The sequence below is a fragment of the Salvia splendens genome, chromosome 6, assembly GCF_004379255.2.
Source record: "Salvia splendens isolate huo1 chromosome 6, SspV2, whole genome shotgun sequence".
Classification (NCBI taxonomy): domain Eukaryota; kingdom Viridiplantae; phylum Streptophyta; class Magnoliopsida; order Lamiales; family Lamiaceae; genus Salvia; species Salvia splendens.
In genome coordinates this window covers 1111937-1127793 of record NC_056037.1, presented here as the reverse complement: position 1 = coordinate 1127793, position 15857 = coordinate 1111937, and the positions used below count along the sequence as shown (strand labels likewise).

The window sequence follows — 15857 nt, the reverse complement described above, 5'->3', positions numbered from 1 at the left end:
TCTCCGAGCTTAGCAACGTGAGGTTGTGAGTCTGTGACCCAAGTGGGGGCTTTAAAATTATTGGATGTCGCCGAGCTTGTGCACACCAAAGTAGCTTGCTACTTTGAAATAAAACAATAAACGAATAATTATCTGATCAAAGAGCTAAAAACGTTTAGACCATCATAGAGATTCAGATATATAAAAGGAGATACAGTTACATTCAACACAAATCATGTTTCTTTGCTAATATTTGGAGTCATAGGTGTCTAAAAAAGCCAGTTAAGACTAATGTTACCCAGCCAAATGAGGAGTGGGAATTGCGCAAAGGCGATGAAGAGCAGCAGATAATGATGCCTGGTCGAATCATAACCTGCAAACAGGACTCGTTTCAACGTCTTCACCAAGAAAATCCCCATGCCCAAACATGTCCATGGTAGCAGAAAGTAGTATGCATAGCTCCAAAAGATTCTCCCAAAGACAGCTAGAGACAATCCTGTGAAAGTGTATCCAGCATACGCCACCATGTCGAGGAAAGGTGCCTCCGCACTACCCAAGGTGGACAACGTCAATTTCAGCAGGCAAAATTGAAAAAACCAACCAACCACCCCCTTTGCAAACAGCCAGTTAAGAGCTTCGGGGCTAAACCTGCAACATAAGCATATTACACCGAATGAGACAGACTATCCCCGCATAATCTCACTGTAGACGTGCAGTGAGTGACAGAATAGCAAAACTGAATGCTCAGTGTAAGCTCAAACAGAGAAATTTTTATGTAGCTATGAAATTAATCAATAGGCACTTAACATTTAGCAGTCTTGGTATTAGTTAAAACCTAAGATCATCTTCTTGTAAAAGTTTTGGAAACGAAGAAAATACTGCTTTAGATTCCACCATAAATAGGAAGGCGAATGAAGATATTGTTCTGACAAATACCAATATGCACAAATAAATAATAAGCAGACCTCCAAAAACCTTTCCGGACAACATGAGAAAATACAGAAATGTTATCGACTAAATAAGTAACATGTTCAGGTACCAGTAAATCAAATCATTTCAAAAGCATCTTAGAAGTACTGAAAGATAAGAAGCTCACTTAATGAGGCCAAATCTTATTCCGGGGTAGGCAGAAACAAGAACAGAATGCAAGGCATACAGAAAAAACTCACTTTCCATGTAGTCCTAATGATAGGCCAGCAAGAACCAAATAGGTACCAAATGCCATGAAAGGAATGTACAAGTCTGGAGCATTTATATCGTAAATAGGGGGCTTGTATGAGAGCCTGCCACCAACTGGCTCGGAGATTCTTGTCCAATGGCCCTAAATGAGATGAAAATAAGTTAAAGCGGTAATAGTTGCTACTAAGCTAATGACATCATCACAAGGATTTCACAATTACAGACAACAAGTGAACAGAAAAACATCGTTGAAGAACAAAATGGTTACCCGGTGTAGAAATGGAAAAAGAACGACCTTCAGTTTGTTCTTCACATATTGATCATTGACTTGAAAATAATATTGTGGGTCAGAAAAGTACCTGCTAATCTGTTTCAAAACAATCAGAATATAAGATGATAACTTATTAGAATGGAGTTGTCTTAGTACTATAAGCATTAACATCATGCATCTCCAAGGCATCAACACTCATCCAAAGCACACAAAAGACTTCATGCTCCATCACTACTCACATTGCTTTGCACATATTCAGAGCTCGATCCAAGAATCTTCTCTCCATAAGCACCTAGTCCACCTCTAATGAATCCCGAACTTGCCCCATAAAACGAATTCCCAAAAGGGTCTGCTGCTGCTTTCGGTGGACGAGGCACACCAGGCTGTGGTCCAACATTATCATACATCTTCTCTCAAATCAATCAAAGTCTACAAGAAAAATAAACACCTATCAATACTTTTCAGAGGCAAATCCATAAACTAAAAAGAATACCACACTCAAACATCAATACATCAATGAGAATTTAATGAAGCAATGAGCAAACCCCCTCATTCAGATCAAAAGGTTCAACCAACCTCATACAAAGCAAGCTCCGTGTTCATCTCTTAGCATAATTTTAATTTACTAAAGAGGGCATTTACTAATACGAAGGATAAATAAAATCATTCAGGCTTAACCCCCATATACTTTAAAGGATTGATTAATTTTGCACTTGTTTTTCCATCTTAACCTTCGAATACTCTATGCCATGTTTTATCAATCTATCCTATCACTCAATGTAAACGCCCCATAACTTCGTCCAATGGCATAATTTCTTTGCTTTTCAGCTTCAATAAAATGCACGTCAGATCTCAACATGATTGCTTCAATCAATCAACACGGCAAATTTTAGTTACCTAAAATACTAGCTTGATCCACTACAATGGGGGAAAACGAATAGCGCCAGCACAATTCGAGCACTGAGCTCCTAATTCCTAGTCATATTAACAATCTAAAAAACGCACAATCAAATTCCATCGCGCAAATATCCAAATAAAATTGAATCCAACATAAAAATGTGATTCAAACACGTCGAAACGAAAACACACACATCCCTATCACAGATTCAAACAGAAATGAAGAAGCAAGTAAACGCAAAACCCACATCTCACACCAACATCCTGCATACGAACCCGGGCCAATTTGGATCTGGTTTAAGCCCCAATAAATGCCTGATCTTTCACAATACTGGTTTATTGAACAGAAAGAGACAGACAGAGAGAGAAGCTTACCGGAGACGGAGAAGGGAAAGGAAGATTGTATCGCCGGTAGAGATGAGAAATTGAAACGACAGAGTTTTGATGAGAAAAAGTTAAGCCTTGGGCTTACATAATGGGCTTCGTATGTTGGATTGGGCTTTACCGGGGAATAATAATTATTTTAATAATAATACATTAAGATATTAGTATTATTATTTTTTCACATTATTATTTAAATTAGTGTAGTTTATTAGTATTATTATTTCCAAACAAAAACTACATAAGAATAACATTTACTTTCTCCCTCCCTCAAGATTCAAGAATATGCTCTCTTTCCTTTTTAGTCCGTCCCACAAGAATATGCACTTTTTAATTTTAAAAAGTCTTCTTTCTCTAATGAGGTGAGACTCATTTTCCACTAACAATACTTTATTTACTTTTTTCTCTACCTCTCTCTTACTTCACCAATTTTACATTAAAATCCGTGTCGATCTCAAAGTGCATATTTTTTGGGGACGGAGTTATTATATTTAACTAAAATCTACTTTTGAATGATCCATGTGCACGGGAATGGGATAAATAAATGGATAAAAATTGATTGGACGATCTAGTGTAATTAAAAGTTGTCAATGTCACGTGAATTTCGTACTGTATATTCTAATGGAGTAATGGTTAACACTCAAACAATTAATAATGGCTCACTATTTAAAATCATTATTTATGGCAACCCGTATTTCAATATATAGTTAAAGTTAGGTCGAAATACATCAATTAAATTTTAGTACACATAATTGAGCATCAATTAATTTTCTTATAACCACCTACGGAATGGTGTCAAATAAATTTCAAGCGGTGCATAATTCATATAAATATTAGCACAATTAATGGTTTACAGTTCATGAGAATCATGACAAACATTAAAGTTAGAATCCTAAAAATATTTGTTGAAGTTCTATTAAGCATTTTGTCGAACCCTTTGACCATAGTTTATATTAGCTCAACCCATTTGCCAAGTTTTTTCAAAGAATATTAATGTAGATCATACGTAATAAAACAATGTAGAATAATTTATTAAAATGAAAATTTAGTATATGATCTAATAAAAAATAAATCAATGTAAATGAATTTGCTAAAAAAAATTGTTGGCCCTTGCTATATCCTTACTATATTAACAAACAATTACCGATGACTGATTGTGATATCTCATGACTATGACATGTGATGCATAAATATGGGAATTTAAAGCCGAATTAAAAATTTGTTTTTATTAAGAGTTCGTTGAAATTCTTGTAGCCCAATTACGAATTACCCATGCTATAAGGAAATATCAATATATGGTTGAAACTTGAAAGCAACCACACTTATGGGTTATTATATGTTTCATACAAAATGTTTTACCTTTATTTTAATGTAGTATAAATAGTATTAAGTTTACATATTTCATACAAAAAGTTACATTAGTGTTTTAAATTAATACATTCCGTTAAATATTTTAAACACTGTTAGTTAGTTTACAATTTGTCCAACTTATCATCATAATAAAAGAATAATTAGAGATTTAATACAATTAATCACTCTAAAAAAATAACAGTCAATATCAATTCTTCCAGCAATTGATCGTGGTTTAAAAAAATTCGTCTCTCAATATACTCTATTTTTTATTGTATTTTTTTAATAGAACACAAAATAAAATAGATCCATATTTCATCTTTACAAAATGGCTAATTTGAGCTTCAAACACTCAATAAATTAATATTTATTTTTTACAAAAAAGATTCAATATATTTTTAGTTGTATTCTCCATTGTTACATGAGAAAGCTTCGACAATAAAATACAATTCACTAATTTGATGGTGAAAAGTGGTGATTTTTTTCTCTGTGCTTTTTATTTTTGTGAGTAATAAAAATAACTGTGTTTGAAATAATTAATGTAAAGTTTTAATTTAAAACTTTTTGTACAAATTTGAAACATTGATGAAACTTTTTGTATGTATGATGTAATTGGAAGTAACGGTGTTAGTAGGGACATAACGGAATGTATTATTTTGGAACACTAAGTAAACTTTTTATATGAAATACGTAAACTTAATACTTTTTGTACTAAATTGAAATAAAGGTAAAACATTTTGTATGAAACATGTAATTACCCCACAATTATCACTTGGTCTTACTATATCATCGTGTAGTGTTTATTAGTACTTAATTTTCCTCAATTATTGTTATTTTAAGTTAAATCTAATGATAAAAGAAATCATTTTATTATTATTTTTTGTTTTACCATGTCTTGTAGTAATGTAGAATATTTTTAAAATAAATTGGGTACTCATACATATATGATAAAATATGCTTGATTGAGATGTTTAAGTTATATACTACTATATAATTATAATATCAATGTCCAAATATTTCTAAAAGTTCATTAATGTGATTAAAAAGTAAATATATAGAGAGATTCAAATGAGAATCTTCCTTATCATCACATCCCCTTAATTAATTTGTGACCCGTTTCTTAATTTACGTGTTCAATTTTTATTGAAACATAATTATAACTAATTTGTGTCCCCTTTCTTAATTTACATGTTCATTTTTTTATTGAAACATAATTAATGGAATGATGATAATCTTATATCATCAATAGAAAACCAATCAAACAACGAAACCAAAAATGAATATTGCTTCTGCAAGGGACTTTGGTCCCACATTTGGTTGCTGTCAATTGTTAGTATTAAATTTTATATTGGTCGATTTCAACTGTTTTGCAGCAATCAATTACTACCATACTATGTATGGATATTCAAATTATAAATTTATTAATTTTCAATTTTAGGAACAAGAAAATTCCTAACCCTATGTCTATAGGCCTCTGTAATTTCACATGTATTCTTTTTCTGGACCCCAAACCAAGTCGTCTACATGTAATATTGTTCATGTTTTACGAAACAACATCGTTGTTTTTTTTTATAAACAAACATTTAACTTGTCGGGGATAACGTCTAGGTATGATATCTCGGCTATCATATGTTACAGACTCAATTCCCACATCAGTTGTGAGAATCACTGGTGTGGGGTATATAGACTAAATGGACTCTCTCTCCTAACATGCTAGTCTTTAGGGATGAGTTCTCTCGTTCTTTGGTGAGGGAGCTGAGAGCCACCTACGCCACAGGAAAGACGAAGAGTTTCGAGTGGCGGTCTTCGCAGCTGAAAGCTATACAGAAGATTGTCTCTCTTCACAGCCAGGAAATAGTCGAAGCTTTGCGATCCGATCTCCAAAAACCGGAATTTGAAGCGGTTATTCATGAGGTAGGATTCATATTTATCATCATTTGTGTTTGATCTTTTGAATTTGGTTTGAATTATGTTGAAAATTCTATAAATTTTTAAGGTTGTATTGCTCTATATGAATCATTTAATATGCAACTATGTACCCGGTTCAACAACCTCATTTTTGAACTGGAAATTGCGGTTATGATTTTAAAGGGGAGCATATATTGATCGGTTGTCGTCAGCCAATTTTTTAGTTACAGTTACGATTGAGTAGTTTTTACTGATGCTTTGTGATGAATCGGCGAATTTTTGATAGTGATGAATGCAGGAAAAACGCAGATCACGACACAGAGAATTTACGTGGTTCGATTTACTGAGGTAAATCTACGTCCACGGGGAAGAAAAGAGGGCAGAGTTGTATTGCTTGATCTGTTTTCTACAGCTTACAATACAGACTTGCTATTTTGTATTCTATCTCTAGAGATCGAGAGAATGTTTTTGAAGCTAACCCTATCTATCTGATCTAGGTTCTATTTATACATTTGAACCAGATCGTGGCATGCAGCTATTTACTAGGTAGTGGATGTCGTGGAGATCGTGGCGATCTTGCATGGGTCCACTATCCTGTATGAGTTAATGACTGCTTGACACCACTAAATAGATCGTGGGTGTAGTGGAGGTGGAAATCCTGCATGAGTCCACTATCTCCTAGTTCGGTCGAATACTGAGACCGAACTGCTGAATTATTGCCGAGCAGCTTTTGCCGATCTGAGAGTAGAGCTTGATGCCGACCTGAGAGCAGAGTTTGATTGGTTGGCTTTTACCGAGCTGTAGGCTGGGGCCGAACTCTTTGGTTGTGCCGAACTGAACTCTTTAGTCATGACGGACTGATACTCTTTAGTCATGCCGAACTGATACTCTTTCTTGGGCTTTAGGCTGATGGGCTTTACTGCTGTTGGGCTCGTTTAGTACGTACTTCAGTGCCGTACACCAGACTGTACGGAGTTTCACCGTTGGAGGTTGTGGGTGTAGTTCGGTAGGACCATAGGACTTGAGGGAGATTTTCTACCCATTGTCCTTTGGCTTGTTCTAACCGAGCTTTTAACCCTTTCACCAGGATACGATTTGTTACCTCCGTTTGTCCGTTTGCTTGTGGATGAGAGACTGAAGTGAACCGCTGTTGAATATTCAGCTCTTGGCACCAATTCTTGAACGTCTTGTCGGTGAACTGAGTCCCGTTATCCGAGATGAGGATGTGGGGTATGCCAAATCGGCACACTATGTTCTTCCAGACGAAGTCCAATGCCTTTGAGCTCGTTATCGTAGCTAATGGTTCAGCTTCCACCCACTTCGTAAAGTAGTCCACGGCAACGATTAGGAATTTCATTTGCCGAGGAGCTTGAGGAAGTGGTCCCACTATGTCTATGCCCCATTGCATGAAAGGCCAAGGGCTTTGCATAGTGGATAGATCGGTCTGCGGCATCCTTGGGATATTTGCATGGATTTGGCACTTCGTACACTTCTTGATGAGCTGCACTGCCTCTTGTACCATGGTTGGCCAATAATACCCCCATCTCAGAACTTTTTTAGCTAAAGCTCTGGCTCCGATGTGGCTACCGCACGATCCTTCATGAACTTCTCTGAGGATGTAGTCCGTTTCTTCTGGTCCTACGCACCGCAATAACGGCTGGAGGTAAGACTTTCTAAAGAGGACTCCTTCATGAAGTTCGTACCGAAGTGCTCGGCACGTGATCTTCCGAGCTTCTCTCTTATCCTCGGGCAATTGTCCTTGATCCAGATACTGCAAGATCGGCGTCATCCAGTTCGGCGAGCTGGATACTGAATGTACCTCGGCTTCATCAATGCTTCGATGCATTAATTCTTCCGCCTTTGAGCTCGGATCTGAGGCCAACTTACTTAAGGTATCTGCTCGGCTATTTTCCGCTCTGGGAACGCGGATTATCCGAAAATAGGAGAAACTTCGGCTGATGCTTTGCGCTTTGTCCAAATACTTCTTCATTCTCTCGTCACGAGCTTCACTTGTACCCAACATGTGATTTACTATGACTTGTGAATCACAATGGACTTTGAGAGATTTGACGAGCAGACTTTGCGCTAACTGGAGTCCGGCCAGGAGGGCTTCGTACTCGGCTTCATTATTAGTAGTGAGGAATAGGAACCGAAGTGAGTAGGTTACCTCGTGTCCGTCGGGAGCGACGAGTAAAATACCAGCTCCACTTCCCATCTTGTTTGAAGCTCCATCTACGAATCCGCTCCAGCAGTCTGGCGGCTCTACTTCGGATTCCAAGGGCTGTGCTAGTTCGGCATTGGCAGAATTTTTCTGTTCGGCAATGACAGGGATTGCTTGATCGAACTTGGCCTCTGTAAGAAAATCTGCCAAGGCTTGTCCCTTGATGGCTTTCCGAGGTAGGTACTCGATTGAGTGTTCTCCCAGCTCTATGGCCCATTTGGCGATTCTGCCTGATGCTTCTGGCTTGGTCAAAACTTGCCGAAGAGGCAGATCGGTTAAGACGCATACCTTGTGAGCATAGAAGTATGGCCGCAGTCTCCTTGCTGCATTTACTAACGCCAGAGCAATTTTTTCCAGAGGTTGATACCTTGTTTCTGGACCTCTTAATGCTCGGCTTGTAAAGTAGATGGGAAACTGCTTTAGGCCTTCTTCTCGTACAAGCACCGCGCTGATGGTTTGATCTGATGCCGCTAAGTATAAGAATATTACTTCGGCTTCGGTTGGAGCAGAGAGAATAGGAAGCTCGGCTAGATAACTTTTGAGCTCGTCAAAGGCCTTTTTCTGCTCGGCTCCCCACTCGAACTTTGGTGCCTTTTTCAACACCTTGAAGAACGGCAGTTGCTTTTCGGCTGCTTGGGAAAGGAATCGATTCAGTGCGGCTAGACATCCGGTTAGCCTTTGCACGTCATGTATGGACTTCGGCATTGCCATGTTCTGAACGACTTGAACTTTTGAGGGGTTTGCCTTGAGTCCGTCCTTTGAAACCCAACAACCCAGAAACTTTCCCGAATCTACCAAAAAGGTACACTTTTGGGGATTAAGTTTGAGGTTGGCTTTCTTGAGCACGTTGAGAGTGGACTTGAGGTTGTGCTCGTACTCCGAAGTGCTTTTGCTTTTGACGACTATATCGTCAACATACACTTCGACCTCCTTTCCAATCAGGTGCCGAAAGAGCTTGTCTACCATCCTTTGATAAGTGGCTCCGGCATTCTTTAAACCGAATGGCATCTTTTTATAAGCGAAAATGCCGAAATCGGTAATGAAAGCTGTTTTCGGAGCGTCACTCTCATCCATTAATACTTGGTGATATCCTTTGTATAAATCAAGAAAACAGAAAATTTCGAAGCCGATCAAAGCTTCTACTTTTTTATCTATATTCGGAAGGGGATAGCAATCTTTAGGACAGTGCTTGTTTAGATCAGTAAAATCTATGCACATCCGCCATCCTCCTTCTTTTTTCTTGATCATCACAGGATTGGCCACCCAAGAAGGATATTTCACCTCGAATAGTACATCCGCTTTTAGTAATTGGCGGACTTCGTCATGGATGACTTGGCTTCTTTCTGCCGCAAAGAGTCTTTGCTTCTGTTTTACTGGCCGGATTGAAGGATCAATATTTAACCGATGAGTGATTACCTCGGGGGGCACTCCGGTCATGTCCAACGGAGACCATGCAAAGACATCTTTGTACTCCTTGAGGAGCTGAATGGTCTTTTCCCGGAGTAGAGGCGTTCCTGCGAAGCCGATCTTGACCGTTCTGGATGGATCATCTTCGTATAACTGAACGGTCATTGAGTTCGGCTCTGAAGTGACTTCGGTCATCTCGCTTGCCTTCGACTCCGGTTGCTGTGATTGCTATGCTTGATGGTGCCGAACTGATTGCTCGGCACTTTTAAGCGCAATCTGCAGACATTCTTTTGCTCTCTTTTGATCACCTCGGATGACCGCTATCCCACCTTTAGTGGGGATCTTGATGGTGAGGTGATAAGTAGAGCAAACGGCCCGAACTGTGTTGAGCCAGTCTCTCCCCAGGATGATGTTGTACGGGGACCGAGCTTTCACCACAAAGAACTCGATCATCGTATTGGAGCTTGTAGGCGCTTTTCCCACCGTGATCGGAAGGCTGATAATACCTTCTGGGCGGGTGTCCTCCTGGGCGAAACTTTTCAGAGGAAGTGGAGCCGGACTGAGCCGAGCTGGATCCACTTCCATTTTATCGAAACATTCTTTAAAAAGAACGCTGACTGACGCTCCTGTATCCACAAATACTCTGTGGATCAGTTTGTTTGCCACTCCGGCTTGAATGACAATAGCGTCTTGGTGAGGAGAGATGGCTGGGACGGGATCGGCATCTGAAAATGTAATCACTTCGTCTTTCTTCAGCCTTTTATGTGTCGGCTCCTCTTGATTGGAACCTCTGCGTTCTGCTTTTAGGGACGACTTAGTCTTCCCGGCAGGGAGAGCATCAATAGTCTGGATTACTCCATCATATTGCGGCTCGTCGTCGTCTTCGGGATCTTCATGCCTTTTCGGATCCTGAGGATTGCAGTTCGCACCTCTCTGCTTTTTGTTCTTTTTCGGCTGCTTGCTTTGGTATTTTTTTAACGTTCCTGTTTTCACAAGAACATCAATACCTGCAGCCAAATTTCGGCACTCCTCGGTATCATGACCGTGGGCTTGATGGAAGGAGCAATATTGATCCTGAGGTCGCCGCGCGGCTGATTTCGTCATCCGCTTTGGTTTTTCGAACATATCGGAATGTAGTTCGAAAATTTCCGTTCTTGATTTGTTTAATGGTACGAACTGAGCGGGCGGCTTCTCAGGATTGAGCCGTGGCCCCAATCTGCCTTGTACCGGTGCCCTTTGAATTCTTTCAAAAGGAGTTCGGCGAGGAAGCCTCTGATCGCTATGATCGGGCTTCTTTTCGTCTCCTCGGGATGAGCTGTCTAAAGACCGTTTTCGACGGTCTGCCTCATCCGCACGGGAAAACTGGTCCGCAATGTCCCACATTTCTTGAGCTGTTTGCGGACCGCACTCCACGAGCTTTCTGTAGAGAGCTCCGGGCAGGATTCCATTTTGGAATGCCGAAATGACAAGTAGATCATTGAGATTATCTACTTGTAGGCATTCCTTATGGAATCTCGTCAGGAAGTCGCTGATCTTTTCGTCGCGACCTTGACGTATAGAAAGCAGCTGAGCCGAAGTGATCCGGGCTTCCGCTTTCTGAAAGAACCTCCTGTGGAAAGCATCCATTAGATCTCGGTAGGATCTAATGCTGCCTTGAGGAAGGCTGTCGAACCACCTTCTGGCGTTCCCGATGAGCAGCTCGGGGAACAGCTTGCACATGTGGACCTCGTTGAGACCCTGGTTCGCCATGTTGTATTGATAGCGTCCCTAGAAATCATGAGGATCCACGAGTCCGTCATAGGTTATCGACGGAGTTCGGTAGTTCCGCGGCAAAGGAGTTCGGGTGATATCGTCCGAGAACGGAGTCTTCAATGCTCCGTAGATGGCGAACCCGACATCTCTTCGGTACGGAGGAGATGGAGTTCTCCTGTGGTTCCGGTACCGAGGAGGAACAGGAACATGTCGGGGTTGAGGATTCTTTCTCCTGGAAGACACGTCACTACTGCGGGTAGTGACTTTCATGCCTAGATGAGGAGGGAGAATCCGTCGTTGTCTTCTCCGGCTGTTGGCTCTTCTGCAGGAAGGTTAAGAACTCCTCCTGCTTCTCGGCCAAGAACAGCTTGACAGCTTCATTTAAATCGGGCTGCTGGGAAGACTCGGTGCGATGACTCCTGGAGTGGCTTGTTCCTTCTTCGTGAGAACCGGAGGTAGATGTCTCCCGAGGCCGTTTTTCAGACCTGCGAGCTGGACTAGCTTCCTCACGGTTATCACGAACGGCATTATGGGTGTTATGTGATCTGGTATGCATTTTTTTTTTTTGGTAGAAGAGGATCAAAAACTCGCTTTATCACAAATTTGGTTCTCTGTTTCCCACAGACGGCGCCAGTGATGAATCGGCGAATTTTTGATAGTGATGAATGCAGGAAAAACGCAGATCACGACACAGAGAATTTACGTGGTTCGATTTACTGAGGTAAATCTACGTCCACGGGGAAGAAAAGAGGGCAGAGTTGTATTGCTTGATCTGTTTTCTACAGCTTACAATACAGACTTGCTATTTTGTATTCTATCTCTAGAGATCGAGAGAATGTTTTTGAAGCTAACCCTATCTATCTGATCTAGGTTCTATTTATACATTTGAACCAGATCGTGGCATGCAGCTATTTACTAGGTAGTGGATGTCGTGGAGATCGTGGCGATCTTGCATGGGTCCACTATCCTGTATGAGTTAATGACTGCTTGACACCACTAAATAGATCGTGGGTGTAGTGGAGGTGGAAATCCTGCATGAGTCCACTATCTCCTAGTTCGGTCGAATACTGAGACCGAACTGCTGAATTATTGCCGAGCAGCTTTTGCCGATCTGAGAGTAGAGCTTGATGCCGACCTGAGAGCAGAGTTTGATTGGTTGGCTTTTACCGAGCTGTAGGCTGGGGCCGAACTCTTTGGTTGTGCCGAACTGAACTCTTTAGTCATGACGGACTGATACTCTTTAGTCATGCCGAACTGATACTCTTTCTTGGGCTTTAGGCTGATGGGCTTTACTGCTGTTGGGCTCGTTTAGTACGTACTCCATCACTTTGAAATATTGAATCGAAACCGGACCGATATAACCGATTTCGATTCGAACACAGTAAAGGGCAATTCCGGTCATTTCAAAAATTTATAATCGCAGTTGTTACTGTTTTTTTCTAGTTTGGACCAAAATCGGCGATTAACGGCTATTTCTCAATCCAAAAATATTGGAATTGAGACTGGACCGGTGGTTCAAGATTTTCTCATAACAATGATTATACTACTATGTTCATGTACTAAAAAATTTCAGTACTTTAAAACCCTATAGATGATATGCGTTTTTCTGTATTTAAAGTTAATGGGGCTTTAAAATTTTTGGGATGATAGCGAAGAAAATTTCATTAAAAATAATTAGGAGATAAGTCTACTATTTACTCTGTCTAGGGTATCACTCAACCTGATTAAACAAAACTTTACAATATTAAAATAATATTTACATCACCACCGTCCTAGTTTTTGGGAAAATCTTACCATTTGCTAAAGAATGATAAAAGCAATTAAGCAAGATGCATGTGACATAATGTGGATTGAGATTGTTTTGTTGTATAAATGGATAGCGCCACCACTTTTAATTATTACGATTGAGATTGTTTTGTTGTATAAATGGATAGCGCCACCACACATGATATGTGTATATATTTTATTTGTGATCATTTCTTTCTCTAAAAATTTATGGATATATAGTGGGGTATATTAGGGTCCTCACAGTTCTTTAGTGTTAAGCTTTAAATAGATCTCAATCATTTGATTGGATGGTTGTGATCAAAATAACCGAGCTATATTATTAGACTATAATGCTACATTATTAGTTGATGTACATTATTAGAATGAAAAGCTACATTATTATATTATAATGCTACATTATTAGTCGGTGTACATTATTAGAATGAAAATCTACATTATTAAATGACACGTGGCATTAATCTAGCCGTTAGATAATAAAATCGTAGGGCTGCGATTTAGTTGAACGTTTGAAAAATATTTACATGCTGAACTTGAATACATCCCTATCCCTATGGTCACACATAATATGTGTATATATATATTGTATTTGTGGTATCATTTCTTTCTCAAAATATTTTTTACTCCTTCACCGCCTGTAGCTCTATACTTTTTCTAGAATTACAACGACCTATATTTATTGTTACTAGGTATGCAATGATGTTTTTCAATAATTTCTCTATGCGTACATATCGAGCAGGCCCGGTCCTGAGTTTTTATTGGCCCGGGGCGGAACTAAAAGAGGGGCCCCATAATAATACTATAAACTAATAGTAACAATAACAACAGTAGTAATAAAACACTTCAATACATCCAAGACAATATTTATAGCATACAATTTATATTATTACCTTAAAAGTTTGGACCTGGCCCAGTAGCATGTATATACTCATGTATGTATTTGGATTTTGGAGGCCCCAACGTTTTGGGGGCCCGGGGCGGGGGCACTGCTCGACCCCCCAGGGCCGGGCCTGATATCGAGATGATAAAATTGATAAGTATTTATGTTATCTACTTATAGATTTCAATAATATTAAAATTGATGATTTATGATGATGACAAGAACTTGCGTGTGGTGTCCATGCCATATTTCATGTTTTAGTTATTTCTTCAACCGGACTCATTTAAAGTAAGATTTTTTTTGTAAATTTATCATTTTAAAATGTTATACTCCTAGTAAACTCGATAATAGGAATGCATAATTAGAACTTAGTATAGTAATATAGGCCTCAAGGTCCGGATATTATAATTTTTGTTGTGATTATATTTGTTCAGAAAAAGGGAGAGGAGAGAGAAAATTGAGTCGCATGCACTAACATATTAAGCTAATTTTTGAAGAAAGTATTTGCTTCTTCAACTACATGTTTGTTTTCTTACAAAGACTTTGTATTCGTGGCATCAATAATTTAATTATATATTCGTGGCATCAAATTAAGGAGTAACTGTACTTGAAAAAAGTCTTTGTTTTCTTCATATCTATATATTCGTGGCATCAATAATTTAATTATATTTATGATGTGGATTTCTGCAGTGTCAGCATCATGTAAATTGGCGTTGAAGGAATTACATCGATGGATGAAGCCACAAAAGGTAACATTGAATACACTTAATTAATAATCAATAATTCATCTATTTTCTTTATATTTTCTTTTATTATTTATTCATCAAGCTAGCTTTGAATTATTTGTACTTTTGCAGGTGAAAACATCATTAATTTCTTTGCCTTCATCAGCCAAAATCGTCCCAGAACCTTTCGGTGTAGTGTTAGTTATATCAGCTTGGAAATTTCCATTTCGTAAGTCCGAATCCGAATCTTGACCCGTCATATAATTAATGTTTTTTACGGTCTCACACAAAACTCTTTATTTTATTTTATTTTATTTTATTTTATATGACGTGACACTTAATTAATTACTAATTGCCCGTGTTTCATTTCATTCTCATTTCATTCATTTGATAAGTGTTGTCACTTGATCCGGTGGTCGGAGCCATTGCTGCCGGCAATGTTGTTGTCTTGAAGCCGTCAGAGAGCTCCCCCGCCATGTCATTGCTGCTCGCGAAGCTCGTGGGCAAGTACATGGACGGATCAGCTGTGAAAGTGGTGGAAGGGGCAGTGGCCGAAACCACTGCTTTGCTAGAACAAAAATGGGATAAGATATTGTAATGCTTGCTAAAATCTCCTAGTTTCACATTTTTTTTTCATTTATCTTGTTTGTGCGTAAAACGATGTCTTTCGGTGATATTTAAAACGTCGTTGTTTAATTAAATAAGAAAAAAGTAAAAAAGAAAAGGAAAAGTGTTTGAGCATCATCAAAAGACATTGTTTTATACACAAATTTGATAATTAAGAAAAGTTACTCTACAATTTGATATTTTCAAACCTAATGAGACTAATTAAGCGACTAAATTTCGTGATTTACAGGAGGTGGCAAGGTGGGGCGTATCGTGCTAAGTGCTGGGGCGAAGCATCTTACACAAATGATTTTGGAGCTTGGTGGGAAATATCCAGTGGTAGTAGAAAAGGTACATTAATAATCCTCGTATTTTGATTTGACACAAGTTTTTAAAAATTGAAAAAATAATTAATGGAAAATGAAGTTGTGGAATATAAATCTATTTTTTACTAAAAAAACAGTAAAAGTGAAAACATATTAGCTTATTTAATGACTGAGATATGAAGTAGTAGTA

The 15857-nt window shown here is 38.8% G+C and overlaps 2 protein-coding genes across 2 annotated transcripts; one reads left to right on the top strand and one right to left on the bottom strand.

Annotated features, from left to right (window-relative positions):
- Positions 1-109: 109 nt before the first annotated feature.
- Positions 110-2834, bottom strand: LOC121807164 (protein YIF1B-like). The gene is made up of 5 exons (XM_042207368.1): positions 2702-2834; positions 1669-1858; positions 1427-1525; positions 1149-1300; positions 110-627 (listed from the first exon to the last, which is right to left on the bottom strand). The coding sequence occupies exons 2-5, from the start codon at positions 1834-1836 to the stop codon at positions 249-251; spliced, it is 798 nt and encodes a 265-aa protein (XP_042063302.1). The 5' UTR covers positions 1837-1858; positions 2702-2834; the 3' UTR covers positions 110-248.
- Positions 2835-5680: 2846 nt separating this feature from the next.
- On the top strand, positions 5681-15718 carry LOC121807871 (aldehyde dehydrogenase-like). Its single transcript, XM_042208217.1, has 5 exons — positions 5681-5971; positions 14691-14759; positions 14868-14964; positions 15131-15329; positions 15592-15718. The coding sequence occupies exons 1-5, from the start codon at positions 5768-5770 to the stop codon at positions 15716-15718; spliced, it is 696 nt and encodes a 231-aa protein (XP_042064151.1). The 5' UTR covers positions 5681-5767.
- The last annotated feature ends 139 nt before the right edge of the window (positions 15719-15857 follow it).